Source organism: Gorilla gorilla, chromosome 21, assembly GCF_029281585.2.
Source record: "Gorilla gorilla gorilla isolate KB3781 chromosome 21, NHGRI_mGorGor1-v2.1_pri, whole genome shotgun sequence".
Taxonomy (NCBI): domain Eukaryota; kingdom Metazoa; phylum Chordata; class Mammalia; order Primates; family Hominidae; genus Gorilla; species Gorilla gorilla.
This window is the reverse complement of record NC_073245.2, coordinates 47,426,632-47,452,300: the sequence shown is the minus strand read 5'-3', so window position 1 is coordinate 47,452,300 and position 25,669 is coordinate 47,426,632. Positions and strand designations below refer to the sequence as shown.

Here is a 25,669-nt window from a genome sequence, read left to right as displayed (position 1 = left end):
GAATCATTACTTTATGTAAGAGTCTCCTCCTCCTCCTCCTCCTTCTCCTCCTCCCAAAGTGCTGGGACTTTAACATCCTCAAGGGAAGGGGCTGTAGCTTAATCATCCAGTGCCCAGGACAGTGCTGGATACAGTAGCTGCTCATTATGTGCATTCAACAAGCATTAACTGAGCACCTACTACAGGCTAGGCACTGTGCGAGGCTCTGAAAAAATAAAGATGAATAAGGAACTCAGAGACTGACAAGTAAACCCACAATAAAAATACAATGCTAAAAAGCAGGTGTGCATAGAGTTCTATGGGAGAACAAAAGAAGGGTGTCTTATCCATGGTGGGGAGGGGGGCACCACAGAGAAAGGGGAACTCAGGGACGGCTTCCAGATAGAGATGAGATTTAAGCTAAGCCTTGAAGTATACAGCATGTGCAATTGCCTGGAAATGTGGGAGAGCATAGCACATTCTGAGCAGATTTTTTTTTTCTTTTTTTGAGATGGAGTCTTGCTCTCTTGCCCAGGCTGGAGTGCAGTGGTGTGATCTCGGCTCACTGCAACCTTCACCCCCGAGGTTCAAGTGATTCTTCTGCCTCAGCCTCCCAAGTAGCTGGGATTACAGGCACATGCCACTACTGCCTGGCTAATTTTTGTATTTTTAGTAGAGATGGGGTTTCACCATGTTGGCCAGGCTGGTCTTGAACTCCTGACCTCAAGTGATACACCTGCCTTGGCCTCCCAAAGTGCTGGGATTATAGGCATGAGCCACCGTGCCTGGCCATTTGACTCTTGCTTTTTGAAATCTAGCCATCCTGCCCTCCCATGTGCTCCTTGGACCAAGAGCCAGTTCTTGTGGGTCCTATGGAGGGCAGTTCATCTTTTGCGGTCAAGTCTTCTTTCTCTTGGGTGACTTATGGACATGACAGCATCTCCCAGAAGACTGGGGACACTGCATAGGGCCTGGTGCTGAGTGGATACGGAGAAACGACGGCTAAATGGAATTACATACCCTTCACCTTCTCACTTAACTTTCTTAGGACCAAACACAATTACTTTCTATTAGGCTTTAGCTTGAGGAAAATGTTTTCCCTATAGGATATTCTGTATACTTTAAGGTATAAGAAAAGGAACACTGGATAACCCAATGTGTTTCCCTTTTTGTCTTTCTCCCAGGAACTTTTCAGCCAAATTTATAGCTTATTTGTTGAGCATGGGGATGTTTGGAAGTAACCATTACTTTTTTCATCCTTCAGACCACCAAGTTTTATGTTTCATCCTTAAAAGACTTACATAAAGACATTATGGGCTTTTTTTAAATTTAATTTTTATTTTATTTTATTTTTTGAGATGGAGTCTCACTCTGTTGCCCAGGCTGGAGTGCAGTGGTACGATCTCGGCTCACTGCAATCTCTGCCTCCCAGGTTCAAGCGATTCTCCTGTCTCAGCCTCCCAAGTAGCTGGGATTACAGGCGTGTGCCACCATGCCCAGGTAATTTTTGTATTTTTAGTAGGGACGGGGTTTCACCATTTTGGCCAGGCTGGTCTTGAACTCCTGGGCTCAGGTGATCCACCCGCCTTGGCCTCCGTAAGTGCTGGGATTACAGGTGTAGAGCCACAAGACATTATGTTTTAATATGTAAGCTGCCTCAAGACATCCCCAAAAGAGGTGTGGTACAAACCTAAAATATATCCAGTGCCTCCCTATCTGCCAACGGACTCTACTGGTTCTCTAAAAATTTGACTAAGATGAATTACACCATTTGGGAAATAGCTAGGGATCTCTGAACAGATAGCTACTCACAAGCCAGTCAGCCAATGGAGTATTTTTTGAGCATCCACCTCGAAGCTAGCATGGAATTTAAAAATTTTCACTCCTGCTTATGGTAGGAAGTGAGGAACAGGGGGTCTTCTACATAAGCCCACTCTAGCGTTCCAGTGCTCTGGGAATGAAAAGTAGCTCCTCCTCAGTAAAAAGCTGGCAACCTGGTTTACGCAGCTCGTTTTCTGGGATACTCAAGCAAGGAGCATCTCACAGCCCATCCAAATCCATTACGAACATCACAGAGTCTATCCTGGCCACATCAGGAGTTAGGATATATGGACTCAGGTCATAGGCAAATGTCTAGGCCAGAACTAAACACTGGGATGGATCAGACACATGGTGGGGGTGGGCGGGGGTGGGCCAGTATTAGTGTATTCTCTAATATTCTCTAGGCTCTGTTTCTCTCCCAGGTTCTCTGGGGACAATCCTCAGAGCCTAGGGGCACACTCCTAGAAGGGCAAATGGGGTGGGGGCAGTCGAATGACAGCATCTAAGCCAGGGGACAGGACAGGAGGTTGGACTAGCATTATGTGTGTGTGTGTGTGTCTGTGTGTGTGTATTAGAGGCTAAGGAAGATGGATCGGGGTCGGACAATTCTAATTCATGCTGCTTAATCCTATCTCTGCCACTCACTTTCTCTGTGACCCAGACAATCCTCTGCCTTCTCTGGGCAGAACTCCTGAGGCTAGAGCAAGTGTTCTACATTCCAGTCATAGCAAGTCCAAAGCACTCTCTGCCCTTCACAGTTCCAGGCTGTTTCTACTGCCTCCAAAACCCATTCTCTTTATGCACATTAGCAAACTCCTACTCATCCTTCAAGGTCTAGCTCAATGTCACCTCTTTGTTAAACCTTCCTTAGCTCTCCCTGTCAGAGCTAGTGGGTGCCCTCTTTACTCCTGCAGTACTTTGTACACACAACTACCACAATGTATCATACCCAGTCATGGATATGTCTGTTTTTCCCACTAGATTGAGATCCTGGAGAACAGAGATGGTGTCATATTTATTTTTGTATCTGTTATAGTATTTAGCACAGTGTCTGACACAAGAAATAATCACTGAGTTAATGAATGAACAGTTGATCTGGGAGGCATTGCCTGGATATCAAGGAAGGGACTTCATCTTGGGAAGATTTAGTAATACACTGAAAGCACCAAGCACAATTTCTGGTATCTATTAGAGGTTTCAAAAAACACTTGCTGAAATTCAATCTATTGTGATTTGACTTCCTTGCTTGATGAGGCAGTAGGTTCCATTGTTCCATTTGAAAAAAAAGATAAAATCCACTGAAGGAAAAAAGTCCCATTCACTTTTAGACAGAATGAACTTGCTTTCATCTCTTTACACCTAGATCCATTAATCAATCATCAGCCACGTCAGAAGTCTAACCTTTACAGCTCAGTTAACCAACTCTTAAGATATCTGTCACCCTTTAAGTGCAGAAAGAGGTGTAAACCCAGAGGAAAGTAAGATAAATCTCAGAGTGCAAGCAGAGACCAAAATAGCTGGGCCGAGCCAAAGACGTAGAGATCATAGACAATATGGTGTGACTGGTCTGCCGGCCAGAAGGCAGGATTTGGGTTCCTGAGAAGCCAAAGCTGAGAAGTCCCAGAGTGGTGGCAGTGAAAGGAGAGAGCAGCGAATACCAAGGAGAACAAAATGTGCACAGAAGAGGGAAGAGAGCAGCAGACAGCAGAGGTGGTGGTGAGGTTAGAAGTGGCAATGGGGGTGGCAAGAGGCAGAGCTCTGGCAGTGCCTACAAGTGCTCCTGGAAATAGAGATGGCCACGGGGAAGGAGAGAAAAGCTGGGTCAGGTAAAACACTGAGGTCTCCAGGGGGCATTTGGGAGCGTCACAGCTGAGTGGGAGCCTGAACCAGACTATACGGGCCTGGAGAAGGAGTGAGGAAAATGATCAAGATTAGGTGTTTGATCAGAAATGAAGGGGCTAGAAGGTAGTATCAGAAAGGCCAGAGGTAAAGTCTACAAAAAAGGACCAGGCAGGAAGATGTCAAATTTGGAAGCAGGGGCTAGAAGGAGGAAGAAAGAATAAAAGACCCTCATGAAAGAGTTGGGGCAACGGAGGTCATAATCTAGGGTGACGAGGTGAGCAACAGGAACCAGGCACTGGTCTCAACATGCATGGGAGTTTCAAGTCCAGTTCTAGAGGCTTTATATGCAGAGGGACTGTGACAAACTGGAGCTTGACTAAGGGAGCGTGGCCAAGAAAGTAAGGGGACAGGGAACCATGTCCTGGGAAGACAGACAAGGGGTGTTTAGGCTGAAGAAGGGAGACTGTATTAAGGAGAACAGGAATGTGAAGGAGAACATTCTGGTTGGTACAGAGGGCAAAACTAAGACCAGAATGAGAGATTATAGGACAGAGATCTTGACTCATTATAAGAAACAACTTTTTATCATTCTACTGTAAAGACACATACACACGTATGTTTACTGCAGCACTATTTACAATAGCAAAGACTTGGAACCAACCCAAATGCCCATCAATGTTAGACTGGATAAAGAAAATGTGGCACGTATACACCATGGAATACTACGCAACCATAAAAAAGAATGAGTTCATGTCCTTTGCAGGGACATGGATGAAGCTGGAAACCATCATCCTCAGCAAACTAACACAGGGACAGAAAATCAAACACCACATGTTCTCACTCATAGGTGGGAGTTGAACAATGAGAACACATGGGCACAGGGAGGGGAACATCACACACCGGGGCCTATTGAGGGGTGGGGGGAAAGGGGAGCGAGAGCATTAGGACAAATACCTAATGCATGTGGAGCTTAAAACCTAGATGACAGGTTGACAGGTGCAGCAAACCACCACGGCATATGTATACATATGTAACAAACCTGGCACATTCAGCACATGTATCCCACAACTTAAAGTAAAATAAATAATAATAATAATAAAAGAAATGACAGGCCCTGTGACCCCAAAGATATCCCTGAGTTTTAAACACTATTTTTCAAAGTTTTGTTTACTTTACTTTTTTTTTTTTTTTTTTGGAGGCTCATAAACAGGTCTATTCCCTGGCGGAGGTGGGGGGAAAGAAAAAAAAAGAAACAACTTTTTAACAGTCAGAGATCTTCCAAGTCTAACAGCAGTGGTACTAACCACCGTCTTTAGGATGCCTACTAAGCACCTGGCACCGGCACTCTGTTGCACCAAGCACCCTAGAATGCAACAATTCCATGAGGGAGGAATTATGAACCCCAATTTGCAGATGAGGAAACAGGTTCAAAGAGGTTAAGTAATTACAGTTGGCCCTCCATATCCATGGATAGCTTGCAGATATGGCGGGCTATAAGGGACTTGAGCATCCACGGATTTTGGTATCTGAGAGGGTCCAGGAAGCAACCCCTTGTGGATATCAAGGGATGACTGTATCCAGAGCCCTAAAGCTAAGAAATGGCAGAATTCAGGCATATTCCGTACGGTCAGAGTGTTGGACAGGCAGCCCTTCCCCCTCCCAGGACTTCCTATACCTCACACTCCTGAAGTGCAATGCCTTATCTCAGACAATAGTGAGCTCAATATGCCTGTGCTATGTCAGGGTATGGCACCATCAGCTACCCAGTTGTCCAAACCAGCAGCCTCATATGACTTGTGACTCTTCCCTCTCCTTCACTGCCTACATCCAGTTTCCTTTTTTGTTTGTTTGGTTGGTTTTTTTTTGAGACAGGGTCTCACTGTCAGCCATTGCTCACTGCAGCCTTGAACTTCTGGGCTCAAGTGATCCTCCCACCTCAGCCTGCTGAGTAGCTGGGACTACAGGCGTTTGCCACCACGCCTGGCTAATTTTTCTTTTTTAATCTTTTGTGGAGACGAGGTCTTGCTGTGTTGCTAGGGCTGGTCTTGAACTCCTAGGCTCAAGTGATACACCTGCCTTGGCCTCACAAAGTGCTGGGATTACAGGCGTGAGCCACAGCACACTAGTCTTTTACCAAAGAACTATTGGTCCTACCTCCTAAACATCAAATGTTTATTTCTGTCCCTTCATTCAATAAATATTTATTGAGGACCTACTATGTACCAAGTACTGTGTGCTAGGGCTAAAAGAGCAAACAAAAACATTCTAGTCCCAGCCTGGCCAACATAGCAAGACACCTCTCTACAAAAAAAAAAAAAAAAAACTGAAAAACAGCCAGGCGTGGTGGCTCACACCTGTAATCTCAGCACTTTGAGAGGCCGAGGCGGACAGATCATGAGGTCAAGAGATCGAGACCATCCTGGCCAACATGATGAAACCCCATCTCTACTGAAAATACAAAAATTAGCCGGGTGTGCGCCTGTAATCCTAGCTACTCGGGAGGCTGAGGCAGGAGAATTGCTTGACCCCAGGAGGCGGAGGTTGCAGTGAGCCAAGATCACGGCACTGCACCCCAGCCTGGCAACAGAGCAAGACTCTGTCTAAAAAAAAAAAAAAAAAAAAAAAATTGAAAAAAGTAGCCAGGCGTGGTGACACACCCCTGTAGTCCTAGCTGCTCTGGAGACTGTGGCAGGAAGATCCTTGAGCCCAGGAGTTGGAGGCTGCAGTGGGCTGTGGGCGACAGAATGAGACCATGTCTAAAACAGAAACAAAAACCAAAAACAGCATTCTAGTTACTTTCTAGTAGTTATGGTCTAGTGGAAGAACCACGTGGGAATAAGTGCTGTGAAGAATAGAGCAGGTTGGAGAGATGGAGAGTGGGACAGCTATTTATGGAGGGTGCTCAGGGACAATCTCTTTGAGCAGGTGACATTTGAGCAAGAGATCTGAAGGAGGTGAGGGAGTGGACCCTGTGGCTACTAGGAAAGCATGTTCCAGGATGAGGGAACAGTAAGTGTGAATGCCCTGAGGTAGCTCTAAGAGCTTTCCATCTCTGCAGTTAAGAGCCTTTATGATTTGGCCCCTGACTCCCTCTGCAACCCCTTTTATCTTTCCCCACCTAGTGCTCTGTGTTCCAGTGAGTTCCAGTTCTCCCAGGCCCTTACACGTATTGTTCCTTCTATTCAGTTCACTCTCCCCTCCTCCCTCTTTGGGGAGCCTTGACCTCTTACATCTATTTCAGAAGGTCCTTGTACATCCCTGTCAGTCCCCCATCTGTTTCCTTATCGCAATTCTTATCACACTGTATTGTAACCACATGTTGAATTATCTGTCGCTTCCTCCTGACTCTAGAATGCATATATGTCCTCCTCATCATTGTCACCCCAACAGCTAGCACAGGGCCTGCCATAACCATGACGAAATGGACATGTTGTTCAGTGTCACTTATAATTGACTATGTTACCCATTTAGAAAAGTCTTCTATTAGCACTGGCTCAGTAGCCAGCCTCTGCTCTCTGTGCCTTGGCTCTGCAGTTATCTCTGAGTCCCTCACCTTGCCCATCTCCTTGGTCAATCCTAACTTGAGCAAATGGTCCATCAGCAGCTTCAACCCCCAACACTAAGATACTATTGTATCACTGTATGCAGGCATGAATGGTGGCCTAAGATCATTCTTCCTCATCCATTGCTATATTGGCTTAATGCTTACAACTGGGTTTTTTCCCTCAGTTTCTCTCTCTGGCATTCAAGTTCTAAGCTGAGACTGCTATGACCCTAATCTATTTTTCAGGGTCTCAGATTCCCTGCCTAGTTCTTAGACAGCCTCCTCCACAGAGTTAGACTGTATTCTCAATACACCTGGGAGCTGAATGGGGTCCTATCTAAAAAGACAGCTCACTTGGGACCCAGATGCCACCACATACCAAATATTACCTAACTTTTCTCTTTCCAGCAGAGTGCCCTTGGGCAAATGACCTAACTTCTCTAAGCATCACATTCCTCATCTGTTAAACAGATGTTTAAAGAAGGGCCGTTAGGAGGACTCAATGAGATGATGCACTGTGGTAGGTAAAATAATGATCCTTCAAAGACATCCACATCCTAATCCCCAAAACCTGGGAATATGTTGCCTTATGTGGTAAAAGAGACTTTATAGAAATGATTAAGTTAAGGATCTTCAGATGGGGGAGATTAGCCCAGATTATCCAGGTGGGTCTAATGAAATCACAAGCATCCTTATAAGAGGAAGGCAGGGGGTTTGAGTCAGAGAAGGTGTTGGGAGACATAGGTTGTAGCAGTGCTGCTGCTGCTAGAAGGGGCCACAAGCCAAGGGATGCGGGCATTCTCTCGACACTGGAAAAGGCAAGGAAGAGATCCTCTCCTAGAAACTCCAGCAGGAATGCAGCCCTGCCAATAACTTGATTTCAGTCCAGCAAGACCCATTTTGGACTTCTGACCTCCAGAAAGGTAAGAAAACAAGTCTGTGTTGCTTTTAGAAATAAGTTTGTGGTAATTTGTTACAGCAGCAAGAAGCATTTAGCAGATTCTGGCACATAGTAAGTGTTCGTACAATGTTATTGTCTATTCCTGCTCCCATACTCCTTGGAAAGAACCGCTGAAAGGCAGAGACGCTTGGCTCCATTCCCGGCTCCCCCACCAACTTGCTCTTAGTGATTTTTTTTTTTTTTTTTTTTTTTTTTTGAGATGGTGTCTCACTCTGTCGCACAGGCTGGAGTGCAGTGGTGCGATCTTGGCTCACTGCAACCTCTGCATCCTGGGTTCAAGTGATTCTCCTTCCTCAGCCTCCCGAGTAGTTGGAATTACAGGTGCACGCCACCATGCCCGGCTAATTTTTGTGTTTTTAGTAGAGACAGGGTTTCACCACGTTAGTCAGGCTGGTCTCGAACTCCTGATCTTAGGTGGTCCACTCACCTTGGCCTCCCAAAGTGCCGGGATTACAGGTGTGAGCCACCTCACCCAGCCCTTGGTGATTTTTAATAAGTCATTTCTCCTCTTTGACCACCACGTTTGGTTATTGCTGCCAGACCAAATCACTGGGTCTCTCTGGTGACTCCTCAGGGATGGGACCTATCACTGTGTCAGTTCCCTCCACTTCTTGTCCCACCAAAACCCTGCTTCCTCCTCTACCCATATAACTGAGGTCCCAGCCTTGCTGCTGAGCCCACCTGAGTTATATGCCTAATTTGTAAAATTTCATACTGAAGGCATAATCATTCAGGTATCTAGAAAATGCACTGGTCACCAATACTCAGAGATCATCTAATTTAACATACTTGTTTTGCAGAAGAGAGAAAGAAAACTCCGGGAGGGGAAATGACTTATTCAAAATCACAGAGCAAGTTGGTAAGGAAGCCAGACATGGAGGCAAGCATCTCTGCCTCTCAGAGGGTTTTCTGTCATGCTACACCCTCTGCACTAGCTCTAGTTTGCCTCCAAATGCTGTTTTTTTCTTTTTTTTTCTTCACTTACAGCCAATCTAAAAAGGGCCCTCAGGATCGCCCACAATGCCCAGCTTAGCTTCTTGACAAACACCTTAATGGCGCAGCATTGCCTGTTGGCTGCCGTCGGCTCTTGAGTGGGTGGTAAGTGCACTAGCGGGAATTCCCTGGCGCTCTGCAGAATGTCCTTGGCCCACTCCCAGGAGGCCACCACAAGCCAGATGATCACCATACCCGGGGAGGTGGCACATTTGGGGTTTTGGGTCAGCACTGGGATGTCCAAGTTTTGCAGTTCTGGGGAGGCCTCTGCCCACAGTCAGGAGTGTGGCCATGGTCTCATTCACTCTCTGGAAAAGGAGAGGCCTTAGTCTTCCTCACCCTGTCCAAGGCCCTCCCGCAAATCTGCCAATTTTCTGTCCCCTGAGGCTCGACTTCTTGGTGAGTTAAGAAAAGGGAAAAGTGAAGACAAAGACCAGTGGCCAGGCCTCAGGGTTTTTAAAATTTAAATTAAAAAAAATTTTTTTTTGAGACATAGTCTTGCTCTTGTCACCCAGGCTGGAGTGCAATGGCGTGATTTTGGCTCACTGCAACCTCCGCCTCTCGGGTTCAAGTGATTCTCCTGCTTCAGCCTCCTAAGTAGCTGGGATTACAGGTGCCCACCACCACGCTCAGCTAATTCTTTGTATTTTTTAGCAAAGACAGGGTTTCACCATATTGGCCAGGCTGGTCTTGAACTTCTGACCTCAGGTGATCCACCCACCTCAGCCTCCCAAAGTGCTGGGATTACAAGTGTGAGCCACTGCACCTGGCCTAATTTTTTTAAGACAGGCTTTCACTCTATGGCCCAGGCTGCAGTGCAGTGGTACAATCTCTGCTCACTGTAGCCTCAACTTCTTGGGCTCAAGCAATCCTCCTGCCTCAGCCTCCCAAGTAGCTGTGACTGTAGGTGTATGCCACCATACCCAGCTAATCTTTGTATTTTTTGTAGAGATAGGGTTTCGCCATGTTGCCCAGGCTGGTCTCAAACTCCTGGGCTCAAGTGATCCTCCCAGCTTGGCCTCCCAAAGTGCTAGGGTTACAGATGTGAGCCACCACAGCCAGACCAAGTCTCAGTTTCTTAACTGCAACAGGGAGATGGTTGAACTAAATAACCTGTAAGTCATGTTAAAAAGTTCCATTATTTTAGCCTAAGTGGATTGACTGTGAAGCCGATCTTCTTGTTCCTCATTGCCAGTCTTAAAGTCCAAATTCTTTAGCATGACACAACAACCCTTACAATGTGATGCCAATGCACCTTTCTAGCCCTGTTTTCTTTTGTAGAGATGGGGTTCTGCTCTGTCGCTCAGGCTGGAGTGCAGTGGCACAATCATAGCTCACTATGACCTCAAACTCTTGGTCTCAAGCAATCCTCCAGCCTCAGCCTCCTGAGAAGCTGGGATTACAGGCGTGAGCCACTATGCCTGGTTCTGCCAGCCTCATGTTCTGTCCTGTACCTTCTACCCTTTATTGCTCACCTCAAGTACCCCAACCTCTAGCTATACTGACCTAATTGTGTTGCCTGAGCATATCCTGCAGAGTCCTGCCTCTGTGCCTTTATTTCATTCCCTCTCCCTAGAATTCCTTTCCCATATGTACTCTGGCCTCCCCATGGTGCGCTACTTCAAAATGCAACTTGAATGCCACTTCTTCAGGGAGGGCTGTCTGTCCGGGGTTAAATGGACTTTCTCTGTGCTCCCAATGGCATTATATGTATCCTCATTTATAGCATATTTTGTATTACATTATAAATAATGGTTTACATGCCTGTAGTCCCCTTTGAACTCATCCTCATGGAAGTTACAGCTTGTGGGAGAGATAGACATGGAAATACTAAACATTTCATTACAGTGGTGATAAGTGGAATGAAAGAGAAGAACCAGGAGCTACAAAAGTGTGTGGCAGGAGATATAGGCTGTGATATCAGGGATGGCCTCCCTGAGTACATGACATCTCAGCTGACATCTGTGAATGAACAGAAGAGGCTAGGTGAAGGCTGAGAATGAGACTCCAGGAAAGAGTACCTTACTGAATTCCTGAATGGGAAGGAGCCTGTATATTAGAAAAAGAGAGGGAAGGGCAGGGTGACTGGAGTCTAGTGACCAATGGGGAGAATGGGTGGTATAAAAGGAAGTCAGAGAGATGGGAAGGACTCAGTCATGCAGGGCCTCATCGGCTTCATTAAGCATGTTTTTGTTTTTGTTTTAGACAGGGTTTTGCGCTGTGGCCCAGGCTTGAGTGCGGTGGTGTGACCTCTGTCCACTGTAGCCTCAGCTTCCTGGGCTCAAGCAATCCTCCTGCCTCAGCCTCCCAAGTAGCTGTGACTACAGGCACATGCCACCACACCCAGCTATTCTTTGTATTTTTTTTGTAGAGATGGGGTTTTGCCATGTTGCACAGGCTGGTCTCAAACTCCTGGGCTCAAGCGATCCTTGTGGGTGCTGCGTCCAAGGGAGTTTATAATATTGTTCTTTCCATTTTCATATGCATTTGAAAGTTTTCCATAATAAAACTAAAAGGAAGAAGTGATAGTAGTACAGTAATAATAGTATTATCTTTGTCCTAAGAGTCATTTTAAGCAAGGTGAGGGTGGGAGTAAGGTGATCAGATTTTGGTTTGTTTTTAATTTTTTTGTTATTCAATATTTCAATCATTCAGAAAGGCATAAAATAACAATATATATTGGAAAATCACCAGCCAGCTTTGTCAAACATTAGTTTTTGCCATATAGGCTTCAGATATAACTGACTCCTGAGTGGACTGATTGATTCATTCATTGATTGATTTTTGAGACAGAGTCTTGCTTTGGCTGGAGTACAGTAATTCAATCTTGGCTCACTGTAACCTCCACCTCCCACGTTCAAGTGATTCTTGTGCCTCAGCCACCCAAGTAGCTGGAACTACAGGCATGTACCACCATGCATAGCTAATTTTTTTATATTTTTAATAGAGATAGGGTTTCACCATGTTGGCCAGGCTGGTCTCAAACTCCTGGCCTCAAATGATCTTTATATGTACACATGTATAAAGAGAGAAAGGAGTAAAGAACAACTCCTGACTTTCTGGCCAAGTACTTTTGGTGCCCTTTATGCCTCGTAAGTGTTTGTGGCATAGAATTGAGTCTTTAAATTACTGCTAACAGGCAAGGCCAGGGCTCATGCCTGTAAGCCCTTTGGGAGGCCAAGGTGGGCGGGTCACTTGAGCCCTAAAATGAGTACTCGCCCCTAAGTTGTGCGAAGAAAGCTTAAAAGCATTCAGGGCAGGAGCCAGCAGCCAGAACAACTCAAGAACAAACTCCAGTCCCTCCACTTCCTCAACATGGCTCTGAGCAGGTCGCTGCTCTGCTCAGAAACTTTTAATGACTCCCCTCAGCCTTTGGACAAAAGCCAAATGCACAATCTGCTCTCAGCCTCCCTCTCCAGCCTCTTCTCCTTATACACTCTTACTGGAAACAGCAAGTAACTTGATGATCCAGGCACATCAAATTATCCACTGTTACCTAAACATGCCATGCATTTTTGTGGAGCCATGGTTCATATTTTTTGTTCTGTCTGGACTGCCCCACTCACCCTTCTCCATCATTCTCCTCCCTCAAAGGTTCATCTCAGATACCACCTTCTTTCTGAAGCATTCTCTGGCTTCCCGAACCTCAACTGGGGAACCTCATCTCCTCCCTCTTCGGTGCTTCCCGGCACCTTGTTATACCTCTAGCATGCATTCATTTATTCTTCACAAAAGGTAGCGACTTTTGTGTGCCAAGCACTATTCAAAGAAGTTGATGGGGATTAGATAACAAAATTAATTTTAAAATATTTATCACATGTCCAGAATGTATCATGCACTGTGCTAGTTACTGAAGAGATATTGGATGTGGTTTGTTCTTCCTGTTTTGAGTTCAAACAATACCATACTATAGGGCTAGGCATTTCCTAAGATTAGTCTTTTGGGTACAATTATAATTTACTTTTATTAGTTCTAAAAATACCTCTTTCAAGAACCAGAGTAGGACATACTTGAAAGTAGAAAAGACTGGCTAAAAGGCTACAATAATAATCCAGAACAGGAAACTTGTATAGTGGGCAGAGTGCTGAGCCCAAGAACAGAAAACCTAGCTTCTGTTCTTTGCTTTAATTTCTTTTTTTCTTTTGAGACGGAGATTCACTCTTTTGCCCAGGCTGGAGTGAAGTGGCACAGTCTTGGCTCACTACAACCTCTGCCCCCGGGGTTCAAGCAATTCTCCTGCCTCAGCAGCTGGGATTACAGGCATGCACCACCAGGCTCAGCTAATTTTTGTATTTTTAGTAGAGATGGGGTTTCACCATGTTGGCCAGGCTGGTCTCAAACTCCTGAGCTCAGGTGATCCACCTGCCTCGGCCTCCCAAAGTGCTGGGATTACAGGTGTGAGCCACCATGCCCGGCCTGCTTTAATGTTTATCAGCTATGTGTGGGTCCTTAGACAAGATGATAGGCAATTCACATCATCTTTGAGTCTCCATTTACTCACCTATAAAATGAGGACAATGTCTTCCTTATCTACCTCATGGTATTGTTCCCAGGACCAAATAGGGCCACATACACGGCATATGGGAAGTGCAAAGCACCTTACAAATATAAACAGCTATGAAAGTAATATGAAACCCCACAGTAAAAATAAGAGAAAATGAATTAAAAATACAGTAGACTAGATCCAGCTTATGTAAAAGGGAAAACTTCCTAATAGTGAGTTTTTTTTTTCCAGACAAGAATGAAGATATACTGGGGGCCATGATCACCATGAAAGGATATTTTGATTTGGGAATATGTTGGTGCTTCTTAGTAGGTCACTCTCTTACCCCTCCAATCATTCGGGGTCAATCTTCCTTGACTACAGTTTCAAACCAAAGACTGTTCTCCATCTCCTCAGCACAAACCACTCAAAACCAGTCTCAAGGGCAGGAATCCATAAGTCCTGGGTCTAGGAGTCACACTCTGTTACTTATTCATGTGGCCTGTGATAATTGACTTGTCTCTTTCATCCTGTTCTGATCTTCCTCAGAATCAAGTTGGAAACTAGGAAGGCCAGAAAAGTATTTGAGGAGCATTCTACTCAGCAAATAAGAGAAGTGGTGCTTTTAATAAATCAAATGAAGGAAGCCAGTTAGAGAATCAATGGGACCTCTTGATGTGTAAGATAAAAAAGAAAGACTAAAGAAAGCATAGGATCCTGTTTGTTGAGCTTCAAGGGGTCGGGGGTTGGGGGGTGTGGAGAAAAAGAAAGCAAAGGAGAAGATAGACTGAATAAAAAAATTTTTTTGGCTTGGTAATGAAAGATCATAGATACGAAATGAAAAATCAATGATAATGAAAAATGCTTTCAATTTAGAAATCAGGAGAACTAGGAAAAGTTCTACAGTAGCTCCGAATCATCTACTATCACGTTCTGTGCCCTTGGGCAACTCAGTTAAAGAAGTATCTAGTAAGTGCTGTAGTAGGTACTGGGTGATCTCTAAGGTCACGGTTATCTCTCAATTTCTTTCTACTGATGCCACTACCATTAGATGACTACCTAAAGAGTTCTGAAGGAACTCAAGGGTGAGCTTGTGGAACCACTGCCAAAAGGAATAACCTTGATTTCTACCAAAGGAAGTACAAGTTGGCAATGAGTCCCATCTCTAAGAAGGGTTTTAGAAGGGGGCTTGGAGCCCCGTGCCCATGAGTGCCTATTTCAGATCCATGTAACTTTTTGAGATAAAGGATAAAGAGTAGAATCATTGATTGCTCATTGAATACTTAATGATGAGCATTGAGAATCCAGGGATTTTGTTCAATGTAAAAAAATAAAACATTTTGGTCAAGAAAGCCTTGCCTAAGAACCAACCTTCCTCTCCCCAAAAATAATGTTTAACTCTTACAAAATAAATAGGGCTGGGCGCGGTGGCTCACACCTATAATCCCAGCACTTTGGGAGGCTGAGGAAGGTGGATCGCTTGAGGTCACAAGTTTGAGACCAGCCTGGCCAATACGGCGAAAACCCTTCTCTACTAAAAATACAAAAATTAACCGGGCATGGTGGTGCATGCCTGTAATCCCAGTTACTCAGGAGGCTGAGGCAGGAGAATCGCTTGAACCTGGGAGGCGGAGGTTGCAGTGAGCCGAGATCACCCCACTGCACTCCAGCCTGGGCAACAGAGCGAGACTCTGTCTCAAAAATAAACAAATAAAATAAATAAAAATAAGTAAATAAATAAATGACAAACTGGCTGGGGCTGCCTTAAAAATGTTTCCTGGAGAAGAGAGAAGAAAATGACAACTAGAGAAATCAGGGAAAGTTTATTGGAGAAGCAGGGCTTGAGCTGAAACTTTAAGGAAAGGTTTCAAATGAACGGGTAGGGGCGCAGAAGTAAATATGTGACAATGTCCAGAGAAATATGGGCAGCCTGTCTAAGGGTAAAGGAGAGATGAGCTTGTCGAGTAAGGATGCATTATCAATGGGAAATATGGCCTGCAGTGGGAAGCAGTGGGAAATATGGCCTGCTAATGGAGGGGCAGGGTGGAGTCAGACTCCAGAGGGCTTAAAAGACAGAAAGAGGAGTAAGCAATATTATCTGCTGGCTTAAAAGCAACAATATTTCTATAAGGTGTCAATCAAGTGATCCCCTAGTGTTCAGTGAAAGGATAATTAGGCACAAATTATTGAGAGAAGCAGTGGATATAATTTGTCTATCTTTCAGGAAGTTTTGGACAATGTATTAGACATTTAAAATGGAGTCATTGTCAAATTAAGGATGATGTTTTTGTCACTTAGAAAACAATAGATAGATATAAATGGTCACTTCCGTGAATGAAAGGGGATTAAGAGTGCAGGGGGCCCCAAGAGACCATGCTGGGACCTGTCTCACTTAAATTTTTTATAAGTGATCCAGAAGAAATAGAACAAAGTGAAAATTTCAAGACTTCAGATCATATTAAGCCCTTTCAGACAGGGAAATGCTATGCCAAAAGAGAAGGAAGGAGGAAGGGGTGGAGGACGGGAGAGAGAGAGAGTGAGCGAATGCTTGAAGGAAGTTACTGAGTGCAATGCAAGATGGCAGACAAACGTCAAGGTGGAGAAATGTAAGGTAATGCACTCCGATAAAAATAATCCACATACAGGGTGTTGTGTTCCAGGCTATCAGTTTTGACCCAGGAAAAGGCTCCTGGAGCTATTATAGATTGTTCCCTAAAGGCAGTGGCCTAGCGTGTTGAGATCAGGAAAGCTGACAGAGGGAAGGGGGAAGCAGGATGGGACCAGGAGAGCAAAGAAGAAACCAGCCTTCCTTTATGCAAAACCATAGGGTCCTGTATCTGGAGACAATGGTCAAGTTGACATCTATTGAAAATTAGGGCCAAAAGGTATCTAGAAAAGGACAACTAAAATGACCCAGAGAATGAGTGTGGCTATTCTAGGGGTCTCGTGTCATAGGGGGAAACTTAAGTTTAAAAAGACAAAGGCTAAGAGGTGGAATAATCAAAGCCTATAAAACTGATACGGGTAAGGACTAGCTTCCTCTTAATGCTTGAAATATTGTAGGAATAAAAAAGTTTCAGAGTTGAGATTGTCTAGCTCTATCTCTTTATGTTAGACATGGTGAAATTCAAGCCTAGAGAGGGCAAGGAAATGGCTCAAGGTCACACAAACCAATGGGGGCCAAGGTCAGATCAGAGCCCAGGCCTCCTTAATCCCAGGCCAGGGTCTTTCCACCTCATCCTGTGCACTCAGGCAGTCTAAAGGAATCTTTCTTCTAGGGTATAAACTTAGGAAATGCATTACTTTAACATGTGATAAAACACATGTGAAAACACAAAGAGGCTAAGGAAAGTTTCCACAACAAGTCAACCAGCAATTATAAAATCTTTGGAGGACAACTGCCAACTGGCACTAAAGGTTCTTTTACACACCATATCTTTTTTGTTGTTTTGTGGAACCTGTAACCCTTTGAGAGGCTGAAGAAATCTAGGGGTCCTCGCCTAGAAATACACACATTTGCACTTACAAAGTTGTACACAATTTCAGTGCACGTATGACCCCCTGAGCTCCATGCCCAATTAAGAATATCTCTTGAGGCAGATTCTTCTAAACAAACAGACTGCCTGCTTCAACAAATATACTCCATCTCTTAGAGTGGCTGAGGCTATCACTCTGATTTTCCTCAGCAAAACACCATTGTCCCAACATCATTTATTAGAATATTGCAGTCCTCTAGGTTGGAAGATACTAGAGAAATTAGTCCAACTGCACCCCCCATGAGATATAGGATAAGGTCATGGGTAAATAAGGGGAGACTAGAGTCAGCCTGCCTAGGTTAGAATTCCAACTCCATCACTCACTAGCTGTGTGACCTTGGGCAAGTTACTTAAGCTCTTTGAGTCTGTATCCCCATCTGTAAAATGGGGATAATAATTGCAGCTATTTCATAGAGTAGTTATGAGGATTGAATTGGATAATTCGTATAAAACATAGCACCAGGCCTGGCACATAGTGAGTGTTCAGTAAATGCTAGCTGGCATTATTATGATGATGATGTATGCATCCATGCAAGCATTATGCGTGCCTCCATCCAATCCCCTCCGAGAGCTTTTACTTGCACATGCCAGTGATGAGCAGCTCGCCGCCTCCTAAGCTGGTTGAGCAGCTCCAATTGATACAAACTTCTTCCTATATCGGGCCCAAATTTGTCTTCTTGCAACCCCCACTCCCGCTGGCCCTAGTTCTGCCCTGTGGGGCCAAGCTAGAACAAGTCTATCCTACCCTCCACCTGACAGCCCTTCAGCTACGAAGACAGTGATCGAGTCCTTCCTCCGCCCTCCCCCTCTCCCTTCTCCAGCTTGAACATCCTCGGTTTCTTCTCCCAACCCACAACAGACTGGCTGCGCTTACTATTTACTCCGAGGCGTTGTACGGTTTCCCTCACACATAGTCATGCAGGCCACACACCCCACTGCCAACACCACAAACCCGACCCTCGTGCTCGGCCCCCGCCCGCTGCCCCTGTCCGCGGTGCTGAAGCAGCTCCCGGCCTCGGCGGCCCTTGGCGAGGCCCTCCCCAGCCCCCGCCCTGGGCCGCGCCAGCCCGGACCCAAGGCGCGGACCCCCGGCGCACCGCCTCCGCGACCCCGGCAGTAGGTGCGGCCCGGCCCAGGCCCGTCCCCGGTGCCGCCCCCCGCCCTGCCCGGATGCCCTGAGCCCGCGCCCCGGCCCCGCGCGCCAGCCCCACCTGCCCGGCGAAGGGCGCCTCCGCCTCGTCCGCCCGCGCCACCGCCACCGCCACCGCCGCCCGGTTCCCTGCCCCCGCCGCCGCCGCCCGGTTCCCTGCCCCCGCCGCCGCCGCCGCCGCCCGCGCGGCGCCCGGGAGGCAGCAGAGCGCGGGCAGCAGCAGCAGCAGCAGCCGCCCGGGGACCAGCCAGCGGCTCCAGCGCGGGGCCTGGCCAGGCGGCGGCGGCGGCGGCCCCGGCGCGGCGCGGCCGCCCCGGCTCCTCGGCATCCCGGCGGCGGGGCCCGGCCGCCCGGCTGCGATGGCGGCGGCGGCGGCGGCTCCGGCCGGGTCCTCCCGCTGCAGCCGCTGCGGAGCCGCCGAGTCACGGCGCCGCGGACACGCGCCCGGCCCGCCTGCCTTCGCTGTCTTCGCCGCCGCCGCCTCGGCCGCCAGCGCGCCCCCGCCTCCGCGCGCCCCGCCCCGGTGGGGGGCGGCCGGGGGCGCGGGGGCAGCACCCGGGCGGGACCTGCGAGGGCAGTGGCTCCCCGACCAGCCCTAGGGCAGGGGCCGCGGAGCGGCGCTGGGGAGGGGGTTGCAGAGGCTAAAAGAACAGTTCTAGAGGCAGGGTCCGAAGGGGTGGAACTGGAGGGTCGGGGTCTGGGGGTAGCCCTGAGCAGGAGGGGGAAGAGGCTAAATCAGTAATCCTGGAGGTAGAACCACTGGATGGCCCTTGGGGGAACATATCCGGGGTTGCGGGTCCGGAACCCCGGGGAGAGGGTCCTAGGGAGTGGCATTGGAGGAGAGGGGTCTGAGAGGCAGCCTGGGGGAGGAGACTGAGGAGCGGCTCTGGGGTAAAGGCGGGGTTCGAGAGCAAGCTAAAGAAATAGCCCTGGGTCTGAGAGGGTGACTCCGGAGAGGGAGCTCTGAGCGGCTCTCCTGGGCCGGGTGGTGGGGGAAATGGGTAGAGAAGACCTGAGGAGCGTTTAAGAGGGGGCATTCCTGGGAGACATTAGGTGAAGTTGAGGTGAAGCTCAGTCCCTCACCCCTAGAGGGAAAGAGCTCATCCAGCTGGGAAGATCATCTTTCATCCAAAACAACCCATATTTATCAAGCGCTTTCTATTTGTAGGGCTCTGGGCTACTTGGGATGCTGAAAGGAAAAAAAAACACCCAAAACCAAAAACAAAAATGAGAAGGCCGATTTCCTGGAGTGCAGAGGTTTACAGCTTGATGAGAAAACAGAAACGCAAAGAAAAACAATGGCAAACACCACGTGTCAACAAGGATACAGGCGGCTGCTCTAGGGGTCAAGGGAGACCTGATGAGGGGCTGGGGAAGTTAGGAAAAAGTGTAATGGAGGAGGGTGGGACTCTAGCTAGGACCTGAAGGAAAGGCTGGATTTAAACCAGGGGAGGGGAGAGGAGAGGGCATTTCAGGGAGGAAGTTGAGGGTGTACAGGATGTGCCTGAGGCGGCAGATAAGTTTCTCTGGAGCACAGGGTTCCTATAGGAAAGTGTTGGGAAGAGAGGGAAGTAGTACAAGACAGTGAATGCTAGGATAATAAATTTGGGTTGTGTTCTGAAGGAAAATGGGGGAGGGTGGTCATTAAAGGTTGTGTGTGTGGTGTGTGTGTGTGTATGTGTGTGTTTAAGCAGGATGTGTGAAAAATAGCATTTTATGATTACATGGTAATTTGGAGATGAAAAAAGGGCACAGGCTTTAGCGTCAGACCTATGTTCATATCTTGGCTCTGTTCCATTTTTATAAAATGATGCTACTATTACTGTATAAGATTGCTTTCAGCATGAGGTGCTTGACACTTAATAGATATTCCATGTTAGTTCCCCTCCCAGTGGAGAGAATAATGACCAGAGGAGGCAGAGAGATTGGTTAGGAGACTAGTGTAATAGTCTAGGTATAAGGAAATAAGGATAACAATAATAATTAACATTTATTGAGTGCCTAATACATACTAGTTACTGGGCTAAGCACTTTCCTGCACGATATCTCATTTAATCTTCATAGATAAACCCTATGAAATAGATGCTATTATTACCCCTAATTTAGGATAAAGAAGTGGAAGGGTCTGAATAAGTTTGCCAAACTTGCATGGTTCATAAGTGATAGAGCTGGATCGATTTGACTTCAGAACCCATTTTTTTCTAGGATGGGGGTGAGAAAAGAGACAGATTTAAGAGACAACGGGCATACAAGAAGAGGGAAAGGAGTTTGGAGTGATGGCAAATCGAGAAAGATGGATGGTAGCATCTTCACAGAAACGGAGTCCTCATGTGGAGGAACTGGCTTGAAGGAGGTGACAAGCGGCTCGGTTTTAGACTTGCTGAAACTGGGGTGACCACAAGATCTGTGAGATGGGTATGGGAATGAGTTCTCGAAGAAGGTGGAGAATGGATATTTTGGACACCTTCAAGTAAATATGGTAGTTGAAGCTGAAAGCAAAGAGTTGAAGAGAGCAAAAGGCCAAGCGTTCCATCCTGAGACATACATATTCAGAGCCTGAGAAAAGTCAAGCCAAAAGTGAATCTAAAGATTGTCCAAAAAGACTGAAGAATCAGGATTGTGGAGTATCACTGGAAAGAAGAAGAGAGGTTCAAAGAAAAGGAAGGAGTTGGCTGGGCGTGGTGACTCACACCTGTAATCCCAGCATTTTGGGAGGCCAAAGCAGGCGGATTACATGAGTCCAGGAGTTTGAGACCAGCCTGGCCAACATGGTGAAACCCTGTCTCTACAAAAAATACAAAAATTAGCCAGGCATAGTGGTGCACACCTGTAATCCCAGCTACTGAGGAGGCTGAGGCCTGAGAATCGCTTGAACCTGGGAGGCAGAGGTTGCAGAGAGCTGAGATTGTGCCACCGCACTCCAGCCCAGTAACAGAGTGAGACTCTGTCTAAAAAAAAAAAAAAAAGAGAGAGAGAAGGAGTTGACAGTCTCAGGGAAATCAAAGAGACTGAAGACTATTAACACCATTGAGGTGAACAGCTCACAGTCCTGGTAGGGAGGTGATAGAGACAAATCATTGTGGTTACATGATGAGTTATGACACGAATGAGAACGAAGTGTTGTGGAAACATTTAGGAAAGAGCAATGAACTGCCAAAGTTGGAAGGTTTGGGAGGGGATATATTCCAGAAAGAAGAAATAGTATATTCAAAGAATGAAGGGGAACAGACTGGACTGAGCTCTGTCTTATTCTTCTCCTTTCCTCTAATACCAAATGCTTGTGGAACTGCCAGTGATGATATAGCGCTGTGGTGGTCCACCTTGACCAGCTCCCAAGGATGGCGGATGTGAACGGCAGTAGGTATTGATGATAAGGAAAGAAGAGGCTGATAGAAGTCAATGGTTGCTTATAAAATGGATCCCTAAGATAGTCCTTAGTAAGAGGACGGTCCAGAGACTGCTGTGAAAACAGTTCAAGAGGAGGTTTAGAAGGTTTCAGAGCAACACCCCAAGATAGAATCACTGGAACTCTGACTTCACAGCCTCCAGTCACCATGATGAGCATGGGATAAAATGGAAACAGCACTTGACTTAACGTCGGATACCTGATTCAAGCTCTGGCTCTGTCACTGACTTTTGGTGTGCCTTCCAGCAAGTCACTTCATTTATTTGGGCCTTAGTTGCCTCATAAAATGAAATGAATGACCTCTGTCTTCTCCACTTCACTGGAAAGACCACATGAGTGGTTGGAATTCACTTAATGAACTATATGGTAAACTGACCAGCTCCTAGGAAAAGCTTTATTATTATTATTATTATTATTATTATACTTTAAGTTTTAGGGTACATGTGCACAATGCGCAGGTTTGTTACATATGTATACATGTGCCATGTTGGTGCACTGCACCCATTAACTCGTCATTCAGCATTAGGTGTATCTCCTAATGCTATCTCTCCCCCTCCCGCCACCCCACAGCAGTCCCCGGAGTGTGATGTTCCCATTCCTGTGTCCATGTGTTCTGTTGTTCAATTCCCACCTATGAGTGAGAACATGCAGTGTTTGGTTTTTTGTCCTTGCGATAGTTTGCTGAGAATGATGATTTCCAGTTTCATCTATGTCCCTACAAAGGACATGAACTCATCATTTTTTATGGCTGCATAGTATTCCATGGTGTATATGTGCCACAGTTTCTTAATCCAGTCTATCATTGTTGGACATTTGGGTTGGTTCCAAGTCTTTGCTATTGTGAATAGTGCCACAATAAACATACATGTGCATGTATCTTTATAGCAGCATGATTTATAGTCCTTTGGGTATATACCCAGTAATGGGATGGCTGGGTCAAATGGTATTTCTAGTTCTAGATCCCTGAGGAATTGCCACACTGACTTCCACAATGGTTGAACTAGTTTACAGTCCTACCAACAGTGTAAAAGTGTTCCTATTTCTCCACATCCTCTCCAGCACCTGTTGTTTCCTGACTTTTTAATGATCGCCATTCTAACTGGTGTGAGATGGTATCTCATTGTGGTTTTGATTTGCATTTCTCTGATGGCCAGTGATGATGAGCATTTTTTCATGTGTTTTTTGGCTGCATAAATGTCTTCTTTTGAGAAGTGTCTGTTCATATCCTTTGCCCACTTTTTAATGGGGTTGTTTGTTTTTTTCTTTCTTTTTTATTATTATTATTATACTTTAAGTTTTAGGGTACATGTGCACAATGTGCAGGTTAGTTACATATGTATACATGTGCCATGCTGGTGTGCTGCACCCATTAACTCGTCATTTAGCATTAGGTATATCTCCTAATGCTATCCCTCACCCCTCCCCCAACCCCACAACAGTCCCGAGTGTGATGTTGGAAAACCTTTGACATTGATAATCTTAACAAGAAATATTATATTGGGGCTGGTGTAGTGGCTCAAACCTGTAATCCCAGCACTTTGAGAGGCTGAGGCAGGTGGATCACCTGAGGTCTGGAGTTCGAGACCAGCCTGGCCAACATGGTGAAACCCCATCTCTACTAAAAATACAAAACTTAGCCGGGCGTGGTGGTGCATGCCTGTAATCCCAGCTACTTGGGGGCTGAGGCAGGAGAATTGCTTGAACCTGGGAGGCAGATGTTGCAGTGAACCAAGATTGTGCCACTGCACCCTGGCATGGGCGACAAGAGACTCCGTTTCAAAAAAGAAAAAAAAAAAAGAAAAGAATTATGATATTGGCTGGGCACAGTTGTTCACACCTGTAATCCTACCACTTTGGGAGGCCAAGGAGGATGGATCACTTGAGCCCGGGAGTTCAAGATCAGCCTGGGCAACATGGTGAAACTCTGTCTTTACAAAAAATAAAAAAAAAAAAATTTAGCTGGGAGTTGTGGCACATGCCTGTAGTCCCAGCTACTCGGGAGGCTGAGGAGAGAGGATCACTTGAGACCAGGAGGCAGAGATTACAGTGAGCTGTGATTATGCCACTGCACTCCAGTCCGGGCAACAGAGCTAGACCCTGTCTCAAGAAAAGAAAAAAAAGAAATGTTATATCAGTGCCTGAGCTCACTGTAGAGAAACTGGGTCCCCTCTTCCCTTCACCTCCTTTCATATTTATTTATATATTTTGAGATGGAGTTTTGCTCTTTTGCCCAGGCTGGAGTGAAGTGGCACAATCTCGGCTCACTGCAACCTCCGTCTCCTGGGTTCAAGCTGTTCTCCTGCCTCAGCCTCCTGAGCAGCTGGAATTATAGGCACCCGCCAACACGCCCGGCTAATTTTTGTATTTTTAGTAGAGATGGGGTTTCGCCATGTTGGCCAGGCTGGTCTCAAACTCCTGACGTCAGGTGATCCACCTGCCTTGGCCTCCCAAAGTGCTAGAACTACAGGCATGAGCCACTGCACCTGGCCTCATATTTCTTTATTCAACTAATATTTATTAAATATCTTTTTGGTGCTAGATACTGTGAGTGGGGCTAGGGATGTAAAGAAGATCAAGTTATAGTTGCCTTCTTTAGGAAGATAGTCAGTTGGGAAGATAGACAATTATCCAGATAACAAGATAGCATAATATGTGCTATAATAGAGAAATGGGAGTAGGGAGGAGGGAACAACTGACTGTCTAGAGATGGCAGGTGAGACAGACCTTGAGTGACCAGCAGGAGTTTGCTATGTAGAATGGGAGGGAAGACTATGTACAAAGACAACAGATATATATGGAGACAACAACCATTTACATAATAATACGAAGACATTATTTTCTTTTTAAACTCTCATTTTCTCATGAGAGTACTGGGTAGTTTTCCAGGGCTTCATGGCACATTATACAGATTGAATGAGAAGTAAATAGGATAATACAATTATCTTCTATTAAACCAGACATAAAACAGATTTTCAAAAAAGCAAAACAGTAGCATTCCTCTCACTATTTTTTTTGTTTCATTTTGGAACAAAACAGCTAAATTTTTATTATTTTTTTAAAATAAAAATGTTATGTTAACATGTTTATTATTGTTATTTTAAATGAATTAGTATGTAAATATTTAACAATTTCTCAGTTTTGATCCCTAGTGTGATAATTATCAATAGATAGAATCCACATAAACAAAAGTTATTTGGAGTCCTGAATTTTCAAAAGTTATTTGGAGTCCTGAAATTTTTTTTTTTTTTTTTTTTTGAGACAGAGTCTCACACTATTTCCCGGGCTGGAGTGCAGTGGCAAAATCTTGGCTCACTGCAACCTCTGCCTCCCAGGTTCAAGCGATTCTCCTGCCTCAGCCTCCCAAGTAGCCGGGATTACGTAATAGGTGCCCGCCACCACACTTGGCTAATTTTTTGTATTTTTAGTAGAGACGGGGTTTCACTATGTTGGCCAGGCTGGTCTTGAACTCCTGACTTCATGATCTGCCTGCCTCAGCCTCCCAGAGTGCTGAGATTACAGGCATGAGCTACCAAGCCCAGCCTGAATTTTTTTTTTTTTTTTTTTTTTTTTTTTGAGACAGGGTCTCACCCTGTCGCCCAGGCTAGAGTGCAGTGGCACAATCATAGCTCACTGCAACCTCAAACTCCTGAGCTCAGGTGATCCTCCCACCTCAGCCTTTCAAGTACCAGAGACTACAGGAATGAACCACTGTGTCTGGCCCTCAATACTTTGAGTGTAGAGAGGGTCCTGAGACCAAAAGGCATGAGTACTCTCTTCTGGGCAGAATGACCCAAAACAGAGGAGCAAAATGATAACATTTGATTTCACTCAACCAACAAGTTCAACAAATACTTATGTGAAACACCTGTTTTGTGTTGAACATTATTCTAGGTGCTGGGATGACAGAGCTTTGAACAAATCTAATAACACTTCCTGCTTTCATGGAACTTAAAT

At 45.9% G+C, this 25,669-nt stretch overlaps 2 protein-coding genes across 14 annotated transcripts in view; one reads left to right on the top strand and one right to left on the bottom strand.

The window, feature by feature from the left end:
- MMP24 (matrix metallopeptidase 24) overlaps positions 1-18,742 on the bottom strand; it is a 51,691-nt gene extending 32,949 nt beyond the window's left edge. For 4 of the 5 annotated variants that reach the window (XM_031004801.3, XM_055373384.2, XM_055373381.2 and 1 more), the window contains exon 1: positions 18,371-18,742. In XM_031004801.3, the coding sequence (XP_030860661.3) occupies positions 18,371-18,637 (267 nt within the window). In that variant the 5' untranslated portion in view covers positions 18,638-18,742. Of the gene's footprint in view, positions 1-10; positions 107-18,370 lie in introns of those variants that run through there. The other variant, XM_055373385.2, reaches the window with a different exon arrangement.
- MMP24OS (MMP24 opposite strand) overlaps positions 1-22,591 on the top strand; it is a 56,748-nt gene extending 34,157 nt beyond the window's left edge. For 3 of the 9 annotated variants that reach the window (XR_008674633.2, XR_010132258.1, XR_010132256.1), the window contains exons 4-5: positions 9,135-9,245; positions 19,478-22,591. The gene's annotated coding sequence lies outside the window, so the exon portion shown is untranslated. Of the gene's footprint in view, positions 1-7,594; positions 8,110-9,134; positions 9,246-19,477 lie in introns of all 9 variants that reach the window. The other 6 variants (XR_008674634.2, XR_010132257.1, XR_010132251.1 and 3 more) reach the window with 5 other exon arrangements.
- Positions 22,592-25,669: the final 3,078 nt, after the last annotated feature.